This window comes from Alternaria postmessia (assembly GCF_024291825.1).
Source record: "Alternaria postmessia strain BMP 2775 chromosome Unknown scaffold_22, whole genome shotgun sequence".
Taxonomy (NCBI): domain Eukaryota; kingdom Fungi; phylum Ascomycota; class Dothideomycetes; order Pleosporales; family Pleosporaceae; genus Alternaria; species Alternaria postmessia.
In genome coordinates, this window is record NW_026260095.1 from 224,979 (window position 1) to 249,130 (window position 24,152).

The window sequence follows — 24,152 nt, forward strand, 5'->3', positions numbered from 1 at the left end:
TTCATGAGGTCATATCATTACAAGTTCGACTGCTGCGCGACCTCCCGCTCAACCTCGTACATGAAGTCAAAGTATGGCTTGTCGAAGTGGTGCACGCGCACGTAACCGTCCTCTCCTCCACTGCAGTAGCTGGTGCCTTGTGGGTGTACGGCGACATAGTTGAGGGGACCAAAGTGACCACGCACACGACCGATTTCCTCCATGAAGATCTTGTGGTAGAAACGGGCCTCGAACTTTCCTTGGCGCGCAGATGTGGTTGTGACGTCCATAGCTGCTTGTCCTCCACCAAGAATAACATAGTCCTTTACCGGAGTGATCGCCGCGGAGTTGAGGGGCGTGTCGGCAACGTATGACTTGAGCACGTTGAGCTCTTCGACGTCAACAAGCTTTGCGGTCTTGTCCTTGCTGGCAGTTATGAAGTATGTTCGGTCGGGAGCCCACTGAATATCGGCTTCATTTTGTTAGTTCTGTTATAACCTGGGTTTTTTTCGAGGCACTCACTGATTTGCATGTCTGGCTCATGAACATCGTAGTTAGAGCTGAGCAGCTCTCCAGTCTTGCCATCCCACTGAGTTATCGAGCCGTCCTCGTGTCCACTGATGATGTATTTCGCGAGATACGAGAAACCAGCAACCGTCGCCTTGGACTCGTCGCATACGATCCTGAGCAGCTGCTCATCCGATTGTTGCGCTTCTGGGTCGGGGTTGATGGGGTAGACGCAGATGGTCGAAAGATGTCCTGAGCGCTTCTCAGTGACACCGAGTAGCTGTCTGCCGTCTGGAGAGAATTCGCAGCGCTTGATACTGGTGTTGAATTCCCAGGTGTGGAGAAGCTTGCCGGTCTGCACATGCCATAGCCTCATGGTGTTGTCTGCGCCACCGGTGGCTAGCAGCTCGGAAGATGGGTTTACGTCGACGGTCCATAGCGCTCCCTGATGTCCGTGGTATGTGCCTATCCGCTCGCCGTTGTGTGAGTACCAGGCGCAAACGACGTGGTCCTACAAAAATCAGCTTCCACATATCAGAAAACTGGGAGAAGCCCGTACCTTTGATACGGAGAAAATGATGTCTCCATCAGCATTGTACTGTCTATTGTCAGTTTTCTCCCTCCCATTCCGCTACGCCTTGCGCATGCGTACCTTGACTTGCGTGAGCGCACGCTCGTGTCCCGAGAGAAGAATGGGCCTCATGTTTGCGATGTGTATGTGGAGGTGGGGTGGTGTGACGGCTTATATGTGGCGGGCGGCGTCTCGAAATTCGGGTGACTCTTGTGCATATCGACGTTCAGCGGGCGAAGTGGGCTGCTTGGCGCTAACCGACTAGCGTGCTTTGTCCCGCATCCATGGATCAACCGCCATTCCTATAAACCTCACCTCTCTGTCTTGGCCCAGATCCTCAACACGAAGAGTTCAGAGACTATGGGTACTGAGCTGAGGCTACTGGTCTAGATCGTGTTAAACTCAGCGATGCTTGTTGATGTGAGTCACGACGGCTCACCTCACTCCCATTTGGTCATACATCAGCATATGTTTACGTACTCGCGAACGACGCAACTTGTTGTGACTCATAGACCAATCTATTCGTACGTTGGTGATTTGAATCCATTCACAGATGATTCAGATAGTAAGTCCAGCTCGGGTGATATTCGTCCTCTTTTCTTGATCGTCTACCTCTGAGTCAACACAGCCCTCTTTCTTTGGGCCTCACTTCTGTGCTTGTAATTCATTACAAGCTGACGTCTTGATGCATGGCCATTTTTACTTTGTCGGAGATGTTTACAGCATGAAGATGGAGGATGTATCTTTCCACGCTTCACTGCCACCGAGCTTCCATCTCCTCAAGTCCAAGCTTGATCACATGCTCTGTACAGACCCAAGCTACGGCGCTGTTAATAATCCAGGCATACGGTGTGCTTCTGGGTTTGATATTCTCGCTTTTTTTCTTTGGAGTTCCGACGTTTCATCACTTTCATCTTCACCGGTGATGCAGGAATTGCACCTGCCCTTCAGTGTGAGCGATGTCTTGGCGCAAACACGCTCTTGCTTCCCACTTCGCCATTGGTAAGTACACAACACTTGGGCACAGCTTCCGAAAAAGTCCAATATCGGATCCTTGATTTCTCCTTGTAGTGGGCAGGCAGCCGCGCGCAATTCCCACGTTCGATATGTCCTCCACATCGCCCGATACTGTTATCATAGCAGCTATGCTAGACAGGCTCGAGCCTCTGGCGCCCAACGAGTATATAGTAGCCTTGAGTCGAGGCAGCGATCAGTTTATCGCCACACCGAACGGTTACACCTCGTAGGATAAACACGATCGCCCTAACTTAACATCCAGCTGACCGCTATATGCAGCACATGTCTACCAAACAACTTACTCAGAGAATTATGCGCAGGTCATATCAAGAGAATCACATGGGCTTCGTACGGCAGCAAACCCGGGTCGTGGTTTTTCGCGTGGGAGCGCAGAGACAGCACATCGGCTTTCATGATCGGACCCGAGATTCCGCCAGCATTACGGTCCTACATACAAGCAGTAGAAGCTTCCGAGACTCTTCGTTCTGGTATTCGAGTACAACTTGGTGCCGCCGACTCTTTCGTCGTATGGTCAGGCACAGCTTGGGCATGCGCAAATGTTCCGGCGCAACTCGAGGCCAAGTTACGCGAAGGCAGTTCCGGATTCCGTAAGGGCAACCATATCACCAATGGTTCGTTGAGGGACTCTCGTACTCTGGATAATATCCAGTGGCATGCCAACGGATCGTACTACATCAAGAGCGGCGACCGTCATCTATGGAATTTCCAGGCAAACCTGGTCTGCATGGAATGGAACAAGCTGTGGAAAGGCGCGAGACAAGATGAGCGAATGGTTAGGATCAACAAAGAGCTCGCTGTGAGTATCCGCGCATGTTATCGTCCATTGCAGCTGACATCTTCTAGTACGTCCTGATTAGCCCGCATACCAAGAAGGGCGAGACCTTCGCATTCATCAAGAAGCACTCTGCCGGGTTGGACACGCCGTATATTGTCCATTTCGAGGGAGAGCCAATTCACACCAACTTCGATGGCGATGACGGCTCTGACCAGCCTACGCTAAGCAGTTCGCCTCCTGGCACTGTCTCTGACACCGACTCTACTCGGAACTCACGTTCTCGCCCGCTCGCCCGCTACGAACCGCATGTTTCTGACCAGCAAATACGACATGTACCAATAAAGACTGAGGATGACGTTTCCTTCCAGTGGGCGACTACCAAGAAGTCTGGTCGACCGCATAGGGCGGATTCATGGGAGCTAGTGTTAAGAAAAGGTGAAACAGTGAAAGTCATCCACGACATGGGTCGCAACTGGTTTGTGGTCACCGATAAGAAAGATGTCAAGGGATTCGTACATGGCTCCTGGCTCGTCTTTGGTGATGGTGCAGTGCACAAAGAATCCAAGACAGCATACGGTCAGTTCGTGGAAGATATACGGGAGTTGCTCAAACCCGGGCAACTACAGAGTTTCCTAGCGATGACAAGCTACGTTGACGAGTGTACGGAACGGGACTGTCAGCTGTTCAAGGAAGATGTCTCAAAATTGGGCATCTGCACCCACGATCTGCGAGCATTGCTGCAAGCGTCCGGTAAATATTCGTATGAATGGCTCAAGGAGGAACGAAACCTATGGCACCCGGATAGGTTTGCGCGCTTCATCCACCCAGATCACATGGAGCGTCTTACGCTCATGGCGGAACAGATGTTTGTCATGTATGGAATCTTGATGGAGGCGTGCAAAGCCTGATCCGCAAGCTTAGAATTTTGGTGGCTCCGTTCGATAGTTGCGGATCCGCAGAGGTTTGTACGGAGAATTCAGGACAAGCCAGATGGAGAGCAGGGTAACCAGAAGAGCGGGCTGGTTTGGTAGTACCACACGGTGTATGTTGAACCATGTTCGCGTTGCATGTTTTCCCCATTCCGACCGAGGACCCTGAGTGGTACGTAATAACGCGCACACGCGAGTCGCGGAGCAGAAAGTTTGGCGTCGGCGTACTTTGTTCTTTTCCCGGGGTCCATAGTGCTATCTCGTGGGCCAAACTGAGTCATTGAAAACATACATAGAAATGCGTATCATCACGTCGCGCCATACACACTAGACTTGGAAAAGATTCGCAGACAGGATTGGTAGGACGATGAAAGTGTATCCGATCTGCGGCGGACGCGTTGGTGTTCTCGCCCGTTGTTTTCCGCAAGCTACAGCTACCCCGCCGAGAAAATATTGGTGCTCGACTTCTCCCCGCCATCTATATACTGTCGTCAAGACTGCGCATAGTTCCAGGCAGTTTTCCAGCACAGGTTTCAACATGGCTGGACAGAAGATTGACGGCACTGCCATTGCCAAGAGCATCCGCGAGAGGCTGGGTCAGAAGATCAAAGAGAAGCAAGAGAAGAACCCGCGATACCGTCCAAGCCTGAAAATTGTCCAAGGTGAGTCGCGTACCATTGGGGGCGTGTTCAGCGACATGGAATGCTAACAGCAGACAGTGGGTGACAGGTCTGACTCCAGCACCTATGTTCGCATGAAGCTCAAGGCCGCCGAAGAGGCCAACATCGACTGCGAGCTTGTCCATCTCTCCGAAGACCTTACCGAAGGCGAGCTCCTGTACAAGATCTACGAGTACAACAATGACCCTGCTGTTCACGGTATACTCGTCCAACTGCCCCTCCCTAAGCATATCTCCGAACACACCATCACATCAGCCGTCGCGGACGAGAAGGACGTCGATGGCTTCGGCATTCAAAGCATCGGTGAGCTGGCCAAGCGCGGCGGCAAGCCTCTCTTCACCCCATGCACACCCAAGGGTGTCATGGTATTGCTCCAAGAGGCCGGCATCGACATCTCGGGCAAGAACGCCGTCGTACTGGGACGCAGCGATATCGTGGGAAGCCCCGTCAGCTACCTTCTGAAGAACGCCGACGCGACAGTCACTGTATGCCACTCGAGGACAAAGAACCTACCGGAAGTCGTTCGCCAGGCAGACATCGTCATCGCTGCCATTGGCAAGGCGCAGTTCGTCAAGGGAGACTGGCTCAAGCCCGGTGCTGTCGTCATTGACGTTGGCACCAACTTCATCCCAGACGACACCAAGAAGAGCGGACAGAGGCTCGTAGGAGACGTCGACTATGACTCTGCCGTCGAGGTTGCGTCGCACATCACCCCAGTACCCGGCGGTGTAGGTCCTATGACCATCGCTATGCTGCTACAGAACCTTGTCGACTCCGCCGACGCGACCTTTGACAGGCAGAAGAAGCGTAAGATTTCGCCTCTTCCCATTCGCATCGAAGACCCGATACCCGCCGACCATGCTATCTCACGCAAGCAACACCCAAAGCAGATCACAACCGTAGCAAAGGAGGTTGGCATTCTCCCACACGAGCTAGAGCCATATGGTGCAACAAAGGCCAAGGTCGACCTGTCTCTGCTGAGGCGACTCGAGCACCGCCGCAACGGAAGGTACATTCTCATTGCTGGTATAACTCCTACCCCGCTCGGCGAGGGTAAGTCAACAACCACAATTGGTGTCGCGCAAGCATTGGGCGCGCACCTGGGCAGGATATGCTTTGCCAATGTGCGTCAACCCAGCATGGGACCGACGTTCGGTATCAAGGGAGGTGCCGCTGGTGGAGGCTACAGCCAGGTTATCCCCATGGACCAGTTCAATCTTCACCTTACTGGCGACATCCACGCCATCACCGCTGCGAACAACTTGCTGGCCGCTGCTATCGAGACGCGCATGTTCCACGAGAACACCCAAAAGGATGCTGCTCTATACAAGCGCCTAGTGCCAGCCAAGAAAGGCAAGCGCGAGTTTGTTCCGGTCATGTTCCGTCGTCTTAAGAAGCTCGGTATCGACAAGACGAACCCAGATGACTTGACTGAGGAGGAGATCTCCAAGTTTGCCAGGCTTGACATCGACCCGGAAACCATCACCTGGCGACGTGTGCTAGATGTCAACGACAGGCATCTGCGCAAAATCACAGTCGGTCAAGCGCCAACAGAGAAGGGTCAGACTCGCGAGACTGGCTTTGACATCTCGGTCGCCAGCGAGTGCATGGCTATTCTAGCGCTCAGCAAGGACCTTTCGGATCTCCGCGAGCGTCTTGGTAGCATGGTTGTTGCCAGCTCCCGCGCTGGCGACCCTGTCACTTGCGACGACATCGGTGCTGGTGGTGCCCTGACTGCTCTGCTTGTCGATGCCATCAAGCCCAACATGATGCAAACCCTTGAGGGCACTCCCGTCTTCGTTCACGCCGGTCCCTTTGCGAACATCAGTATCGGCGCTTCTTCTGTAATCGCAGACAGGCTCGCTCTCAAGCTGGCCGGTACTGAGCCAGACGAGGACCACGACGCTCAGACCGGATTTGTTGTTACTGAGGCCGGCTTCGACTTCACCATGGGTGGCGAGCGCTTCTTCAACATCAAGTGCCGCTCCTCCGGTCTTGTGCCCGACACCGTTGTCATCGTCGCGACCGTCCGTGCCCTTAAGAACCACGGTGGCGGCCCTGACATCAGCCCCGGTGCGCAACTCCCCGAAGTCTACCGCACCGAGAACATCGACATCCTCCGCGCTGGTTGCGTCAACCTCAAGAAGCACATTGAGAACGCCAAGCAGTACGGTGTTCCCGTCGTTGTGGCCATTAACCGCTTCGCAACCGATACCCAAGCTGAGATCGATGTGATTCGCGACGAGGCCATCGCGGCCGGTGCCGAGGACGCCATCCCAGCCAACCACTTCGCCGAAGGTGGAAAGGGAGCTGTAGACCTTGCAGAGGGAATCATCAAGGCCTCTGCAAAGCCTAAGCCCGACTACAAACTTCTCTACGACGTCAACAGTGGTACGGTACAAGAACGCATGGAGACCATTGCCAAGAAGATGTACGGTGCTTCCGCTGTTGAGTTCTCCGAGCTCGCTCAGAAGAAGGTTGACACCTACGTCAAGCAAGGCTTCGGCAACCTACCCATTTGCGTCGCCAAGACACAGTACTCCCTTAGCCACGACCCCAGCCTCAAGGGTGCCCCAACTGGCTTCACGGTTCCTATCAGGGATGTCAGGATGGCGGCTGGTGCAGGATACTTGTATGCACTCGCGGCAGATATCCAGACCATTCCCGGTCTGCCTACTGCCCCTGGATATCTGAATATCGATGTCGATGTTGAGACTGGCGAGATTGACGGCATGTTCTAAACTTGACCAAGAAGAGGGTGGGCTGAATCGGGTGAAGCGTTCAACAAGCTTCACTTGAAATAATCATGTATGATGATATGAGGTACGGCGTTTTGGGCGCACTAGGCATGTTCAACAACATCTGGGTGGGCTTCTTATTCAACACGAATTAGGATGATATGCATAGCGTTTGGTATGGTGTCGAATCAACTTTGACCGTCTCATCTTTTCCATGATGGACCATTACAGGAATTTAGAAGCATCTTTCAACCTTTCTAACCTCAGAGAGCTGAGAAATTGTGCATGTTTCGTCCCTCCAGACAATCCATCAACCCATCATGGTTGCTCTAACTGTGTGGTATTAAACAACCTATGTCCAATATCGGTCAGCCCTTTCTCTTTGTACTTATTCTTCGACTTGCGCAATGCAACGACGTGCAGCTCGCGATCGCCTCTCAGCATCTCGGCGAACGCATTGTCAGCCTTGATCTATCCTCTTTATCTAGTTTGATGATCACAGAATCAGCTTGAGCTATTCCTGTAACGACGATGATGTAAATTGAAGGACACGACTCCCGTTGAACATATCTGTGTTAGTGATATCCGTGAATTCTTTCGCGTGACAAAATGCAGCGCGAGGTATCGCCTTGCTAACGCCAAAAGCCATTGGTCCGCCGCCTCTCATCAAAGGAATAATGATAGTGGCTTTAGTAATACAGGTTGACTGATCATATACACATAGAGATGACTAGTTTGCTACTTATCAACGAGAGCAGATCGTTGTGCCGTTGAAGTTTTGCACGTGCAGAAACGTGTAGAAGACTTAAAAGTACCGTGAACATCCTTCGCGACAGAGTTTACATGGAATTTGAGCAGATCATCCGATCACGATTGGATCGGTTGTACGTGAGCCTAGCAAGCATTCTTCTTTTCAAGTCTTGCGGCATGCATGTCGTTCGATAAGTCCATGTCTGCGTAGTCATGTATCCTGTTTGTCTAGCCGAAGCCTAGGTAGTTCACTCATCGTCGTACGGATGCACATGCTTACCAGGTCAGAGTGTCATAGCAACGGAAGCGCACACGAGAGTGTGAAACGATGTGGGTGAGAAGAGTGGCGATGTACCGATTACGATATTTGTAAATAACAGTGGGGGTATCTAGCGAATGTCCTTTACGGCACGAAAAGAAAATGCGTACCTTCACCACCCATAAGCGCCATGAAATAGATCCCCTTCAAGAAAAGCGAAGTCATCCCCCCAATCCGAATCCCATGTTGCCATACATTGTAAAGCATGCCCTTCTCACAGCTTCGCCTTGACAGCACCCTCTAGCTCCTGCGTCCACTCTTTCAAATCAACTCTGTTGCTTCCATCCTTCACGAGCACCTTTCCAAACCACGCTAACAAATCGAAACCCAGGTCTCTAGATAAACTCTGCACCCTCTTCATATTCTTGATTCCCTGGTCGTCATACCTCATACACTGCAGTGGACATCCTGACTTGATCATCTCCCGTTGTTGATACTTGTTGGCTTTGAAAACATCATACGGAGAAGAACCCAAGATAAGGAAGAGTAGGGTGATAGCCAAGGACCAGAGATCCGATGTCGCAGAAGGTGAGGTAGTAGATGAGGAGCTGAGTGAGGGGTCGAGGTAATCCCATGTTCCCGCGCCCAAGGGTGATGCACAAGATTCGATAGTAGCATCAGGGTGGTTGAGAATTGTAGAGGAGAAGTCTGCGTAGACCGGATTTGATATGCTGGCGGAGAGAGATGAGATGAGGATATTGGAGGGTTTGATGTCCGCGTGTGTGCAGAACTTCTCTTGCATCCATTGCAGACTTTTGAGAAGGGTGAGAGCGATATGAGGGAAGACTGTGGCGAGCTTCCTTGCACGCGAGTCCTCGTCGAGTGTATTGAGCATCTTCTGGATCCAGCCTTCTAGCGTATCGTCCATGGCGCGAAGGAGCAGGGAGCCAGTGCGCATATCCAAGCCGTAGAAAGGTACGATGTGGTTTTCTGCATCGGGAAAGCTAGAAAGGTAAGATAGAATTCTTGCTTCTGCGCTGAGCACTTTCTTGGCGCTGGTCATGGCTGGTACCTTGACTGCGTACATGGGTGGCGTTATGGGGAGCCTGGTGAGATCTATGGCCGAGTCTACGGTTCGCACGGGAGTGAGTGGGGGTGTCATTTCTGGTCCACAGGGAGGCTGTGATATTGACTGTTCATTTGTCTTGGGAGGACATGGCTTTGCCAGGAATACATCACTCCATGCTCCTTCGCCGATGGTCTTCTTCCGCCCACGGTCGTCTGTCTTGAACTCATAGTCCGTTAAGTGATACGGGAAGGTGGTGAGTTCAGTGCTGCCAGGTTGTGGTGACGCGTCCAGTGACAGTCGAGGCCGGTTTAGTGACGATATAGAATCTCCACGCCGTAAGATTGACAAAGAGCTCAGAAAGTCGGATGATGTGGAGTTGGACTTGGAATGCGACACACTACCGGGTGTGATGGGAGGTGTAACTGCACCACTGTTATGCATGCTGCGAGGATCTGGAGCACCCATGGTCATGGACCGTTTTCTTGTTGGAGACATTGGTGGTGTAGAAAGTGTTTGAATGACAGCCGGTCCTGAGAATACGCTGTCGGAAACGGTAACCTTCTGCTGTTCGTTTGTTGCGTTATCCGTAAGTAGGTGAAGCTGTGGTTGTTGCCTTTTTTGCGTAAGTGTTGCTTGTGACTCGAGTACCGCTGGTTCTTCCATTGGAGCAGGGAACGTGAATCGTGCAAGCTGCGCCATGTTTGTTTTACAGTAATACTTGCTTGAAAGTCTTCGAGTTTGACAAGTAACACTGTACGGTTACAGTGTGCGGGTGGCGCGTTGATAACTGTTGCCTGAACCTTGAAGCACAATGCGGGCGAGAGTTGGACAACGGACCCCAAGAGACGATGCGAGACAAGAATAGGATCTCAAACAGGGCAGGAAATGTGAAACGTTAAAAAGCGAATAGACGTCTCTTTTTTGTCGGCGTGTGTCGAAGCTGGGTCCGGAACCGAGTGATGCGAACCAACAAAGAAAGCAAGATGGTAGTACTACAGGTAATCGTACACGAGATAAGAGGATGGGTCCACAAACAGGCTTGGGCGCAGCCTAGTAGATGGTAAGAAGCATTGTGGGTGATAGTCGCAAAAGATGATGGCGCGTGCGGAGGGCCCGCAGCCAGAGGGTTATGGTTGTGAATCGATGAGTCGAAAAGCGATCGGAGTTGCAAACAGGTCTATAAGCAAAGAAGGCTGCGCCCCGGGGTATCCGGGGACGGGTGGCACACATTCATCCCTACCCGTACCAACGCTGCGCAATCTTAGGCAGCATGTTGGAAGCAGATGATTCGTAGGGGGAAAAGACAAAGCGCGTCCCCTGGAAACAGATGCGTGATTCCAGAAGCGCAACCATTCACACGTCTTTCCTAGCCGGGTTGTCTCGCGTTGGCTAATACCGGTAGCGTGCAGATGGCGCGCGATTCTTGGCCTCGGATCCCCAATTACTGGCCAGCATCGTGTGAACGTGCGTGGCTTGATTGGGCTGCGCGACGTCGCCTTGCCCCATCGAGAATTCGCCTTTGTGTGCGACGGGTTTTGCTGCTGCGTGCCATGCATCGGGCTCTCTGCTTGGACAGATGCGACAGTTGACGTCTTCGCTCGGAGGTATTCTGGGGACACTCGGTGCTTCTTCTCTGTGACGTCGGCATGAACACCGTGGCTTGTGGGGATGGGCTGCGCAGCTGTCACAGGTCAAGTCATGAGATCGCAACGAGTGTGGAGCTATCGTGAGTTATCGCTAGCACATCGTTGGCTCAAATCACTGGTGTATCGTTTGGCTGCCGTTCCGTCCGCAAATATGACAGCGTAACGTGGAGATGGGATGCGTTTTTTCGCACGGCCGAGCATCGGAGAGAAGACTGATCAATTCCCAACTTCGACATCGTTTATCGTGGACGTGCCTGTGTCATCGCTCGAAAGATTCGTCATGCATCGTGACCATCGTTGGATTTTCTAGCCATCGAATTGGAGAAACTGCGCCGACACCCCCTCTTCTGCGCTTGCAGCATCGAGCATCGTGAATAAACTACCCCGGATGCACATGCCGGTAGGCCAATAAAGTAATTTTTGTTGACGTCGCTGGGCTTCAAGCTTCGAGCTAAGGTTAGGACAACGGGCGTGGGCTTATCACCTGCAAGTGTAGTTCGCAGATTGCGCTAGGTGAGCACACATGGCTGCATGTGGGGGGACCTATCAGGCTACTGTACCATCTCGACCTTGCTCATCGGGCGATTTCCAAGCCACCCGTTCGCTCCAGAGTTCAATCCGGATACCAGCCTCGCACCTGTTGATATCACGTACCCCCAAATTAGGTATGGTCAACGCTGATAAGGGAAATTTGACAGCCCGACCATCAACCTCAATAGCCGCCATGCACAAGAGTGGAGCCTAAACCGAACTTCATGCTGCAGGTTATCAGACGAGTATTTAGGGGTAGACCATACTTTGGTTCTCAGATATTGATAAGATTATGTTGCTTCTTATCAGGGGCATGGTAGGTGTGAAAGGGGGAGATGGATAGTACTTGAATGCTTGAGGGATTGATTTCTCTGCTACTCTATCCCCAACTCTCCTAGTCACCATCCATTGACTATCTGCCCCACGCCGGCAGCGCGTGCGATGATGCGAACAGAAACGCTGAAGGGAATTGGTAAATGTTCTCCCGATGCGCCCACGATTTAACAAAGGAGAAAAAGAGACCCAGACACAAGGAGAAAGGAGAAGCCGATGATATGCCAGACGGAGAAAGACTACATATATACGAGATGGATATATAGGTAACGTCGCCCCTCTATCAGTCAACGGAAACCCCAAAGATACAACTCTCTGCCCAACCGGATGCAGAGAGGTCGAAGTAAAACGCCGGCTTCATGATGGGTAATCGTGTGATCGCGCCATTTGCACTGATGCCATGTGAACCCATTTCGATTGATGATTACAGTATATTGGTATGGATGCCCAAAATATGCACAAAACGCATAGATAGCTCAGAATCTGTTTTGTTGATTTTGTTGTTGCTGTTGCTGAGCGACCGAGGAGCGTTTGTACGAATCGATAATTTGGCCCACCTGCTCCTCGTGCTCGCTCTGGCGTCAGTGTTCATATCCTGCGCCTCGTTGCCAAGGGCTTGGGCTGTTGTTCTGGCGGTACTGCTGCGGTTGGCCTTGACCGTTACTGCCGGGGCGGTATGACGGTGCTGGGCTTCGGCGCTCGTAGAAGGATGGGGGTGACGGTGAGACAGTTCCGTCATTGCCTTGGCTTCGTGGTGGTACGGCCGCATAGTGCTCGTTGAAACCACCCTCCTTGGCAGCCATCTGTCGCTGCTCTTCGGAGGAGTAATCATCCTCGTCGTCAATACGGCTCCTTGATCCAGTGTAAGGGTGAGTACCCTTGCCCTCACCACGGGCAGTCGCGCCGAGTGCGTCGAGCTCAGTGGTTAGCTGAGTTTGCGACTTGATGAAGGAGCCACGGTCGTCGCGCATGGGCTGGTAGCGGGTATCGGGGTTCTTGGTGAACAAGGCGAATCCGGAAGAGACGAGAAGCATGAGAAGGAGAATCAGAGCAAAGGCGGCGTTGATGATGAAGAAGATGACACCCATGACACCAGTGACGATGGCCTGTGGAGGTTAGCTTGAGCACAGTCACAAGAGTCTGCCTTACTTACCGGCTGGTTGAAGATCTCAGTGAACATCAACAAGAAGAAAGCGCTAAGGAAGTTGACAGCAGCAATGGCAATGTTGAAACCGTTGGTCTTCTTGTCCATCCATGGGCGAAGCACTGATACGCCAACAAGCAGAACAGCCTCGATGAGGACAAGTGCGATAGCCTGGGTCTTGAAGCTGCCTTGGGAGAGACCGACGAACATGGCCTTGATGAGGAGGTATCCGAGCCATGGGATGATGAACCAATAGGCGGCAGCCTTGAATTGGACGTAGAGGAAACCCCACTTGTTGAGCGCGACAGGGTCTGAGTAGAGAATGTATGCAGGGTTCTTGTGCATAGCAATGGAGCGTTGCGCGATTCGAACAACCTTTGAAGAAGCCCAGGCGAGGATGCCAATCATGGTGAGCATGGACAGAATAGCCAGAACGACCAGACCAGCGGAATCACGCTTGGTCAGTTCCCAGAAGCTCAAGACCATCATCTGCGGGAAGCCAATGAGGACAACACGGAAGAGGATACCCTTGAGTACAGTCTGCCAGCCATTGCGGAAGTCAACGAACTTGTCGTTCTTCATCCTGCCAGCCTTGACAAGACCTTCGCAGATGTACTTGAAGGCGACTACGCCAATGACTGTGAAGAGGACGAAGATGACGAAGAAGGTGTATCCGGTAAAGAAGATGTTGGTGGTTTCAATCTTGGCCTTGAAACCGACACGCTCGATGCCATGGAGAACCAAACGGTCTCCACCAGCCTGTGCCTCGGTGGCGGCAGCGTTACTACGGGCCATGAGGCGTCCGACAGCCCCGGTGGTGAAGTCGAGAGCACGCCTCATCTTCCTCTTCTTTTGTACTTCGACGGAGATGTACGACAACTGCGAGAGGTAGGTGGTTGGGCTTCCGCCGGTAGCACGCTGGTACCATGTTGCCATGTCCTGGAGAAACTGGACGCGGATAATACCCATGGTCCATTGGAAGTTCTGGGTCCAGGCGGAGACGATGGGGGGAAGAGGAACAGCGCAGAGACCGATGAAGGCCTGTGCCTGGAAGTAACCGAACAGTGACATGGCGTTGGCTGCGACGTGCGCGGCGGTGTTGGAGTGACCCAGTCCAGAGGTGATAGCAGATGCCATGAGACCCAGACCTGCGATGACAGCCGTCACCCATGCCACAGCCTTTTGGTCGACTGAATGCCCGTTTGACAGTTCTGCCTCAACGCATGCCAGTTGAACATGCGACTCTGCATCCCTAATCTTTACTCGTACAACAGCGTCGAGATCTGGAATTGTGTATGCGATGCCTATATCATGTCAGAAGTGTGCAACCACGACGTTGAAGGCGCGCCTTACCTGGAATTACACTCATAACGTCCTGGCTAATGTCGATGTTGGATTTGATGGTCAGCGGGCCAGCGTTCATGGGGCACATGCCCTCGAGCTCCTTCTGGCTGCAGGGGTCGAGCTTCTGGTTCATAGCAGAGTATCCATATACGAGCAGCTCAATGTCGGCCTCGATCTTGCCGGCGATGTTTGAGATTCCCTCGATGTTGAAGCCCAGACTGCGATTGCTGGGGGTGAATGCGACATTGAAGAGGGTGGCGGAGAAGCTGGAGTTGGACATGCACGGGTTGAGCGACTTGGATTCGATGACACGCTCAGCGGAGACGAGCGGCGCGGCGACGGCAGCGAGCCATAACAGCGACTTGGATAGGGAGAATTTCATGGTGGGCGGAGTTGTTGGGGTGGAGGTGGTGGTGTATTAGGTGCGCGGAATCGAGTTGCCTCAGGCGCGGGCGTACTCCTTACGAGTACCGGGGAGGAAGGTCGGCCAAACCAGCGGCGCGAGGTTGTGGTTGGGGAGAGGGTCCGTTTGCGGTTCCTGGGTGTGAAGAAGAGCAGGCGGAGAGCGGGTGAATGTGAGTGTGGGGTGAGCGAGTGGCAGTCGAGAGCGACTAAAGCGGTGGTGATGTCGAAAGTGGTGGTTGCGCAGGACAACTGGGAAGGAAACCGGGAATCAGCGCGCGGCGAAGAGGCGGCTGGGCGACGCTAGTCCAAGGGGATATGTAAACGACCGGACGGGAGCGATCAGCACTTGCACGCAACCCAATAAAAACGAATCAGCTGGCTATTGTCGTCACCGAACTCAACGTTGGTGTTTTGGAGTTGCCTGAGGAGTGCGAGAAATGGGGCAGACGGTGAGAGGAGGTCAGCTTGAAGGAGCAGAGGTCTATGCACCGCGTGCCGGCTTCAGGGGAGCGAGACGATGTTGGTCGCGGCGAGTGGGCCAGATGAATACGCGCGGCACCTGCTCAGCGCCCAGCCTCAGTCAGACAAGTCAGACAAGTCGTCCAACGGCTGTCAAGTTTGCGATTGAGGTGCCATGGAGAGAGGCAGGGCAAGGCTGCTGTCAGTCTATGCCCGTCTGCTTCTCTCAAACTCTCTCCAGCACGACGTTTGCCTTCGCAGCCCTCAATCCGGCCGTCTTCTGCCCTCGCCAGGCTGGAACAGGCGGATGAGGCAGGGGCGAGGGGACAGGGGGCCAAGCTGCTTCGCCACACTCCCACGCAGGAACAATCTCGCCTGGCCAATCAACACGACGCTCTAGGCCTATTCTCGCGCTGACTGAGAGTTTGCGAGCCAGGTCCGCCCAGCGCTTCGTATTTTCTCTCATTTGAGCGCCCTATACGAACAAGACGCTCAACGCGCTCGTCCACCTCATCCCGGCCAGCTATACAGTGGTGCAACCTGAAAGGACGTTAATATTATGCCATTATGCCATCCGGCATCCTGCGGCACACCAAGTCTGGCCACGACCCCATCCGTGCTTTCGGCACCAGCGGATGGCTGCACGCATGCACGCAAATAGAGACGACCCAGCCCCCTCAGCCAATCATGGCGGACCAGAGTGTGGCGCCCTTGGCCAGCGAGGTCAATGAGCCGTAGATTCACTACATCGAGATGGACAAGACTATACGCCCGCATGCGCCTACTGCTGTTTCTGGGCGTTGTACACTACGGCTTCTCTTTCCGTGGCTTGCGTAATGCTCGCACGTGTCGTCAGTCTACACATCATTGTTTCCTCACATTGGACCTCGATTGACTGAACATGTCTAGCCCAGCCACCAACACCATTGTACCACCGAAGGATCATCATTCAAGTGGTGCGCCAGACGTCATTCAACCACATTGCGCAACGCGTGTCTGCGAACTATCAACAAACGTCTCGCCCGCATCTGAAACACGGGATCTGCTCGTCTAGAAAATCTTCAAGGTGCTCGGCCCGCTCACATCTATCGATATCGTGCGCGCAGCCTCAACTTCTAACCTCCAGCACTGGATCGACCCTGAAGATCGTCATCTTTTCCATGCGCGCTTGTGGGTGGAGCTGCCCCACCAGCCTTGGAACAAGTGGGCGCGAACGCGTAACCGCACGTTTGGCCAACATCAACAAACTGACCCTTCATCTACCTTGCAACATTTACCGTCAGCTTACCCTGAGTAAACATTCTATAGACACGGCGCATTCTTGTACAATACTTCCAGATCGAAGCTTCGCGAAACGACTAAACGTGCCTCACAATAGGCTGTATGCAATCTCGTCAATTTGTTTCATCATCTTCATTCTTTATTTCTTCCAAAACCAATCGCAAATACATTCTATTTCTGGTCTCTGTTGTTCACTTTCTCGGTCCGTGGCTTGTGAAGATACATCGTTGCATCCAATCTTACGATTCCTTTCCAGGTCAGGATGTGGATGGTAAATGGCTTTCCTAAACGTGTTCAATCTTGGATAGGGTTCAACATATTCAACTTGAACGACAACCATCTCGGAGGTTTCTATCACACCCTGCATGTTACACAGCTGTTGTAAATCTGATACCTGGCACAGCCGCCTTCCTTCCCTTACATCTCTTTGTTGTATTCTCGCGGGTAATGCTATGTACTACACGTCGTATACAGGCGCCACAGCTACCGTGTCTACGCAGCCTTCATCTCCATCTTCTAACTGAACGCTCACATAGATCGGTTGACGTTGCACATACTCTCACGACTTTCAAAGAACTCCGACTGTTAATATGGCCGGACGCTAGACACAAGTACAGACTTTGGTTGTCTCTACTAAAGATATTCAAAGTTGTACAGAAAAGCCTAATAGCGCATGAGCTCATATGGTTCAAGCGTATGGGTTCAGGACGCCCCGTCGGCACACTACCCAATTCTCAAGACTATTCTGGTTACTTGTACTTGGTTGTTGTGTACCACGTTGTGGCAAGTGGAGAAAGTGAAGAACACACATGGATTGAAGGGCAGAACACGATCGATACGTTGTGTTGTTTCTTCCACTCCATGATGCGGGAGGCGGGCATCATTTGTTTGCTCCTCAATGTGCAGCGGTGTGCAGGCGCTCGAGAGTATGCATGCTCCCGCCCTTCACTTACCAATTTCCCCACTCAACAAACGAACGGATTTGCGCCATGGCAGCCTGAGCGCCGCTCAAGATGGACAGTCACATTTCCATCAATCATAACGGTAATACACTCACCCCCGCTGCTGATTTTATCGAACACACAAGTCCATGATGCCAACCACCACCGTCGTCTTGGCACGAAACACACATGGCTTTGACTTTGATGACTCCAAGAAAGCTGAATTGGAACTACTACTCAAGACGAAACTTCAGGGCGTACCAAATCACCATCTCCCTAGCCTCATCCTCAGCGACATACTTGATCAAACGCCACGAGCGCTAAACATTGCAAATATACCTCCAGGCATCCAGCTCCAATTCTTCCTACAGAACCGCGCCACGATCGATAACTACGCCGGAAAGGCGATCAAAGACGACGACAAACAGAGTTTTGATATAACACGGGCGATCTGGTTCTATAGACTCGACGAAGCACATCAATTCCAACGCTTTCACGACGTTGTGCGATGGAACACCGCGATTTACGTCGCGCTGTTAGCTCAACATTCGAAAGTAAGCAGCAACAAATACTCTTCTCACAGTGAAGTACGAGTGATCCATCATGGGCACAGCAGCAAGGACTCTTACAACCCGCGCAACACCAAAGACACATACAAACCCCTTCCTTCCGCAGCCATTCGTTTCATAACTCAATATCTCACCGCCATTCTCGAGCACCACAACACCCCTACCTCCAGCTTTGCCGCTCGCGAATCTTTTCTTCGAGCCTGGAACTCGGGCCCTTGGGACTTGTTCACAGTTTTTGGCGGTGCGCAGAAGAAGTTGATGAAGAATGCTATGAAGGTTTTGAGTAAGGATTGGGAGGCTGAGTTGGCTATTGCAAAGAAACAGATGGGCAAGGAGCGATATGATAGGGAGGTAGGAAAGTTTGTTGGGGGGTTGATACCTGGGAGAAAAGACCAAGGTGTGGGTGCGTGGGAGAGGAGGGGTGAGGAGAAGGCCAGGGACGGAGACATCGATATGGAAAATGCAGCGCCCAAAGATCAGGGCGAAGGCAAAGAGTCGCATGGAAACGGGCTACTAGAGGCACTTCTCTCTCCGTATGTTTCACATACCAAGCATACCAAGAAACAAGCCGAAGCGGAAACTAGGAGTGGCATGACTGCGGTTCAAGGTACGCCGGTCATTGATATGAGGTATGCGATCACGATGGTGCAGAGGATGAAGCCTGAAGACATGTTGCCTGTTCTTATCCGTTTGTTTCCTGAGTAGCTGCATGTGGTGGAATGAGCGGTGAATGACAGAACTGGTTACCTGAGGCTGCATGGCTCCAAAGAGAAACCGCGAAAATTCTCACGCCTCCTGGAAGCAATTTGGTTCATAATCACTCAATAAACATGAAGAAGTCGATACTTTCGAAAGATGCTACTGATGAGCAAATGTCACGACTCAGTCATCACAAGACAAGGGACAATAACTGTACGTTCAAACATATGAGATTCGTAAAATCTATCATCGGTATCTTCTAGTCATACTCCGTTCATTAATCTTCCATTATCCCATCACGAGTGCAAACCCATCCATCTACTGGGGCTTAAGAACACCACGGTACCTCATCTTTCCATCCCTCAGCGTGGTCATAGCCTCCTCGATACCGCTCTCGGTCAACGGGAACTCCATGGTGATGGGCTTGATGCCGTGTAGCGCGGAGAAAGCCAACATGTTGCGGTGTACAGCCCTGGCGGCGACAACGGAACCCTGGACGGTGATACCCTTGGAGATGAGGCCCATGTGGGGGATAGCGAAGTCATCGAAGGAGACAGTCATGGGGAAGATGATGGCGTTGGAGTTGAGGACGGGAAGCATCATCTTCCAGTCTGGCATGACCGAGGTGGTGACAAGGAGAGCGTCAACGGGGCGGCTGACGCTAATCTCAGTCTTTCCCTTCATGGCGATGAACTCCTTTGCGCCGAGCTTCATGGCCTCGTCCTTCTTGTTGTCTGAACCGGAGAAGACGACGACGTCGCAGCCCATCTTGGCGGCGTATTGGATGGCCAAGTGACCAAGACCACCGACACCCATGACACCAACGCGGTCGGTAGGCTTGACGTTGTAGGTGTGGAGGGCGTTGAATACGGTAGCACCACCGCACATCAGAGGTGCGGCATCAGCGTCGCTCAACTCATCGGGAACCTTGAAGACGAAAGACTCGCGCCAGACGGCGTGGGAAGCAAAGCTACCCTGGTCGAGGTTGTGTGAGCCGTACATCTCGCGCTGGTTGCAGTAGGTCTCACGGCCTGTAAGACATTGGTCGCAGCGGCCGCAGGAGTTGTGCTCGTATCCCCATCCGACACGGTCACCCTTCTTCAGTTCCTTGACGTTGGGACCAAGCTCTTCAACGATACCGACACCCTCGTGGCCGAGAGCCATGTCGGCCTCCTTGTAGTGCTCATCAGTTCCGCAAAGACCGGAGGCGGTTACTTTGATGAGGACCTGGTCATCCTGAAGGTCAGGCTTGGTAGTTTGACCCTTGACAATCTTGCTGTCCTTGGAGCCCTTGTAGACGGTGAAGGAAGGCATCTTGGTGGTCTTGAGATGTAATGTAATATACTTTAAGAGGTGATGTAATAAGAAAACTTTTGGGTATCTTGTTGCAAAAGGGATAAAAAGTTGATGTTCAGTGGTTTGATGGACTCTCAACAGCAGCTGCGACCTACTGTTATATACTTAGTTATGAACACAATGAACCTACAGCTCATTCTTACATCTGCCATGCATCTCAAGCTACGTTCGAAAAGATTCTCTTGCATGACGTCGCCTATTGATAATACATAGGGTTTTCCGGGTTCAGGGTCTGGATATCGCCGTTGCCCACACATTTGGTGCATCGGCCGCCGCTAAAAAACGTGGTTTTGTGGGTCGCATCTCCAACATGACAGTTTCTGGATCTACCAATTCTGGTATAGTCACAGACTCATATAGTATCGCCTTGACGCAGTCAGCTGTTTATTAAGCAGAAGACCTTGCTCTTGCGACTGCACATTGTTTAGTATAGCATGCAGGCGGACACTGATGCAACTTGTTGGGCGCGTCAGATCCGGAGTTCGACAGACATCTCGGGGAGATTCGGCCTATCTATCAGATTTGCGTTGGAAAGCCGATACGTCCGCAATAGTGCGACGTGTCTGGACTGCCTCCGACTGATAGGGCTGTCTATGTGCCGATTGTGTGGAGCGATAGACGTGGTTCCTGGTCAGAACGTGGATGCGGCTCTGGGTGAAGGGTCAATGACGTAGGCGGTGCCGGGGTGCCCGTCCGATGGTTGCGCTACATCACCGAAACTGTTCGGCCCTTTAGCTTCATCACCCTGATTTTGGAAGACTACACTACAGATATTTCATCTGACGGCTACCTGTTCCGAGTACATGCATGTATAGTGCCAATTGATGTGCAGGTCAAGCAGATGCTATGCAGCAGTCTGGAATACCCGACGATTATTGGCAAATGGGAGAGCATATGTCAGCTGCCAAGGCATGGCGGCAGAATCCTCGAAGCTTCGCATCTTAAATCCGAACTGGTAATAAACAAAAGGATGCGATAGGATTCCTACAAATGCACAAGATGAATGTCTACGTGATCTGGGTGTAGGTGCTTCGTAATCTCACAACCCCAGACTCCACAAGATGAACAAGGACATGACGCAACAGTCTTCACAACTGTAGCTCGAGCCTCACCTCTTGTACATCTATCACGCTAAGAGCTTCACCAACAGTATCGAGTAATCTATGGCTGATGCGAGCGCTGCTTGTGCTGAGAACATTACCACGTGGGAAAGCGTGATTTTACAAAGTGTTGTAAGGAACGATCGCATAGTGCTAGGTCTCGACCCATACACTTTGTCACAAATCTCAAACGCTTCAGGGCGCCAGAAAGGTGCAAGTAACTTGTGAGATAATGCCTAATTGTCTGAGCAAGTGCAATGTGCGAAGGAAGGCGGGAGATGACAGACTCAAGCGGAAAGTCGGCAACAGTGTGAGGCATTACAAGAGAATAGATACTGCCTTAATAGCAACATAATACCAGCGCACCGTCATACATATTATTCTCGAATATCGATAAAACATAGACGGTAACATTGTAAAGTTGTTTGTGAAGTTCGTCGACGCAACGTGCAAGACAGGAGACGCTATCTTCAAAGCGGTATGGTGCGCGAAGTTTGACACGACTCTTCACAACATCATAGCTTCAATCCTCACCACATCTCATATTACACACTATCCCACGCCAAGCGTTATCTGATCTACCCCATAACTCTATGCTTACGCTTCGTGTTTGTACACTGCTACTTGTTTTCTTGGGTCTTCTCACGACGAGGCGTGTCCCTTCTCTCCACAGCCTACGTGCAACATAGACGCTGTTGTAGGTTCTATTACCACCCAACGTAAGCCTCGAGGCACTTTGCAGCCAGGTGTTTCCATTCATCCGTCTTTCTCCTGTTATCATTGTTCTTACTCGCTACGGTCGTTGGCTTCTTACCTCGCAATGTTGACGGGTCGATACTCTCAATTCTTCTTTGAGGCTCAGAGCTTGAGGTATACCATTCACTTGGTCTCCTGGTCCTGTGTCTTTGTCTTCTGCTTCCCATGAAATTGGGGGTTTCCTTCACGATATTCCAGTCTCGTCCTGACTGGAGTTCAAACGATGCTCTCTCACTGGACGACTTCTGGTTTGAGCTCCCTCATCAGATGCTTGGGAGGCTTGATCCTCTCGTTTAGTTTGCGCTTTACGCACTCACTCAGGTGTCGCTCACTCACCTGACCTGTAACCGCGCAGCGACCGCCTTCAGACGCCCTATCAACGCCTGTCACTTCTATGAATATTGTGATCTAGCTTTGGGGTGGGTATTTAAAGGTGATATTCCAGGATTACAATCACTGACCAACACAGCAGCTATAGTCTAAGTACCCCATCCATCGATAACAGCTTTAGTCACTTAAACAGGTAGGGGGCTTGGACTTGGTCGCTGGTTTGAGCCCCCGCTCCGACAGGGTCTGTCATCTCTTTAGAGGCGCTACCTAGGCACTCAAGAGATGGCAGAAGCCGCTTCAAATATCAAATACCATTTTCTTGCTCTTATATTTGGAGCTAACCAAGCGAGAGAATCTCCTCCTTTTTTATTCTCCTTGTTCTCGATAGCGATTCTACTATGATACGGATGTTATCCTTATCTGTATTGTGAAATGTCGTGTTACTGCTGTTCTCTGTAACATATCGTTTACTTTCACTTTGTCTACCTCACTTGCAGCAGGTGACAGAGCCATAGCATATGCCGCGATCACCTGGTCTTGTAGCCACTAGCTAGTATATAACCTGCGCTTCGCCCTCTCTCTGTCTCCCTGATCATCTTCTCTCGCGATCCGATTATATTGACCACCACTGCCACTGCCACTACCACAGTCCATACCGCTTCAGTGTTCACCGCCACGGCAATGTTACCGTCGCTCACCTTCGACGATAAGGCTGCTCTAGCAGAGCTGCTTCGCCGTAAAACGGAGTATATTTCAGCCGGTGTAAAGCCTCACATTACTCTTTCTCTCGATACTATCCTTGAGCCCTCGACGCAGCATCAATTCTTCCCACATCAAGTGTGAGTCTTCTGACTATCTTCTTTATTTCTTCTAATAGCGCGACAGCGACAATGTCAACGAAGGTGCGACCTTCGCCCGCATCCTCAAACACCGAGGCGACATCATGATCGCCCTCAAAGATAACGTTCCCATGCAAGAATGGAATGAGCAGATGATTCTTGCCTACTTCTGTTCTTCAGTAGAGGTTAATCTCAACTTCTCTAAACACCATCGTCAAACCCGTACCCGCTTACTCGCCAACCTTGCTGCCCGCCTCAATAACAGCGACACGCCCCTCCAGGTCGCGTACACACTCGCCTGCATGGAGTATGACCGTCACGCCGCCCTGGGCCCACAGTTTGACCCCGCAAACCCTACAAAACATATGTTGCGCTTCGTCTGGCACTTTAAACAGCATCCTGAACACTTCATCGTCCTTGGTCAGAAGCGCACGGATGCCCTCAAGGTTAACACAACTCAATACCTGGCCCAAGTCCGCAACAGTCCCCACTAGGATAAAACTAGGCTGGATACACAGGCGCTCTTCGACTTCTCCTTTAAGGGTGGCTTGGAGGACATCAATCTCGCCGCGGCTAAGGGAAAAAAGAAGAAGATTAGGGGCAAGGGAAGGAACAAGAAGGGTTCAGGTGCAGCCGCTGATGAACCGTCTGCATCGGTATTTAACCTTACGGAGCTTCCCACCTTCTAATACGAGTCCTCGCGCATACATGAGCACTGCAGAGGCAACGCTCTACTAAAAGGTCTCGTGGCTGCTATGCCTGGTGTCCGCGACATCGGTTCGCATGTGGAAGTATTCGACATTGGCGATTTGAGCGACTTCAAAGTCATGAATTTAGAGAAGCCGGATCAATCATACGAGGACGAGGTTGAAGAGATGACGGCCAGGGATGATGATGCCATGGAGGTTGACGAGGATCTTTGTATCATTGATGGCGCTGATCTGAACCTGTGGATCAGCAAGCGTGATGGATCAGATCTGTAGACACGCACGCGTGGCTTCTCTTAGGATACCTTGACTTCTTAAAGGAGAAGTAGATGTAGAATTTTACCGTCTTCATGTGTTTTCGGATACATCACACGTTCTTGGTAATCATAGCGCGTAGCTGCTAGATTAGCAATGTAG

General features: G+C 51.8%; 8 protein-coding genes across 8 annotated transcripts; 4 read left to right on the forward strand and 4 right to left on the reverse strand.

Annotated features, from left to right (window-relative positions):
• Nucleotides 1–17: 17 nt before the first annotated feature.
• TIF34 (translation initiation factor eIF3 subunit) lies at nucleotides 18–1,189 on the reverse strand (the record flags this gene model as incomplete). The annotated part of the gene is made up of 4 exons (XM_051730889.1): nucleotides 18–451; nucleotides 502–997; nucleotides 1,046–1,084; nucleotides 1,139–1,189. The coding sequence occupies 4 exons, from the start codon at nucleotides 1,187–1,189 to the stop codon at nucleotides 18–20; spliced, it is 1,020 nt and encodes a 339-aa protein (XP_051589370.1).
• A 974-nt stretch (nucleotides 1,190–2,163) lies between these two features.
• Nucleotides 2,164–3,778, forward strand: J4E82_004614 (uncharacterized protein; the record flags this gene model as incomplete). The annotated part of the gene is made up of 3 exons (XM_051730890.1): nucleotides 2,164–2,300; nucleotides 2,354–2,891; nucleotides 2,939–3,778. The coding sequence occupies 3 exons, from the start codon at nucleotides 2,164–2,166 to the stop codon at nucleotides 3,776–3,778; spliced, it is 1,515 nt and encodes a 504-aa protein (XP_051589371.1).
• Nucleotides 3,779–4,337: 559 nt separating this feature from the next.
• Nucleotides 4,338–7,220, forward strand: J4E82_004615 (uncharacterized protein; the record flags this gene model as incomplete). The annotated part of the gene is made up of 2 exons (XM_051730891.1): nucleotides 4,338–4,461; nucleotides 4,519–7,220. The coding sequence occupies 2 exons, from the start codon at nucleotides 4,338–4,340 to the stop codon at nucleotides 7,218–7,220; spliced, it is 2,826 nt and encodes a 941-aa protein (XP_051589372.1).
• A 1,280-nt stretch (nucleotides 7,221–8,500) lies between these two features.
• On the reverse strand, nucleotides 8,501–9,958 carry J4E82_004616 (uncharacterized protein; the record flags this gene model as incomplete). Its single annotated transcript, XM_051730892.1, has 1 exon — nucleotides 8,501–9,958. One exon carries the CDS (start codon nucleotides 9,956–9,958, stop codon nucleotides 8,501–8,503), a length of 1,458 nt encoding a protein of 485 aa, XP_051589373.1.
• A 2,428-nt stretch (nucleotides 9,959–12,386) lies between these two features.
• Nucleotides 12,387–14,675, reverse strand: J4E82_004617 (uncharacterized protein; the record flags this gene model as incomplete). Its single annotated transcript, XM_051730893.1, has 3 exons — nucleotides 12,387–12,911; nucleotides 12,959–14,253; nucleotides 14,303–14,675. The coding sequence occupies 3 exons, from the start codon at nucleotides 14,673–14,675 to the stop codon at nucleotides 12,387–12,389; spliced, it is 2,193 nt and encodes a 730-aa protein (XP_051589374.1).
• Nucleotides 14,676–17,531: 2,856 nt separating this feature from the next.
• J4E82_004618 (uncharacterized protein) lies at nucleotides 17,532–18,653 on the forward strand (the record flags this gene model as incomplete). The annotated part of the gene is made up of 1 exon (XM_051730894.1): nucleotides 17,532–18,653. The coding sequence occupies one exon, from the start codon at nucleotides 17,532–17,534 to the stop codon at nucleotides 18,651–18,653; it is 1,122 nt and encodes a 373-aa protein (XP_051589375.1).
• Nucleotides 18,654–18,965: 312 nt separating this feature from the next.
• J4E82_004619 (uncharacterized protein) lies at nucleotides 18,966–19,961 on the reverse strand (the record flags this gene model as incomplete). Its single annotated transcript, XM_051730895.1, has 1 exon — nucleotides 18,966–19,961. The coding sequence occupies one exon, from the start codon at nucleotides 19,959–19,961 to the stop codon at nucleotides 18,966–18,968; it is 996 nt and encodes a 331-aa protein (XP_051589376.1).
• Nucleotides 19,962–22,870: 2,909 nt separating this feature from the next.
• Nucleotides 22,871–24,011, forward strand: J4E82_004620 (uncharacterized protein; the record flags this gene model as incomplete). The annotated part of the gene is made up of 4 exons (XM_051730896.1): nucleotides 22,871–23,028; nucleotides 23,075–23,501; nucleotides 23,523–23,674; nucleotides 23,750–24,011. The coding sequence occupies 4 exons, from the start codon at nucleotides 22,871–22,873 to the stop codon at nucleotides 24,009–24,011; spliced, it is 999 nt and encodes a 332-aa protein (XP_051589377.1).
• Nucleotides 24,012–24,152: the final 141 nt, after the last annotated feature.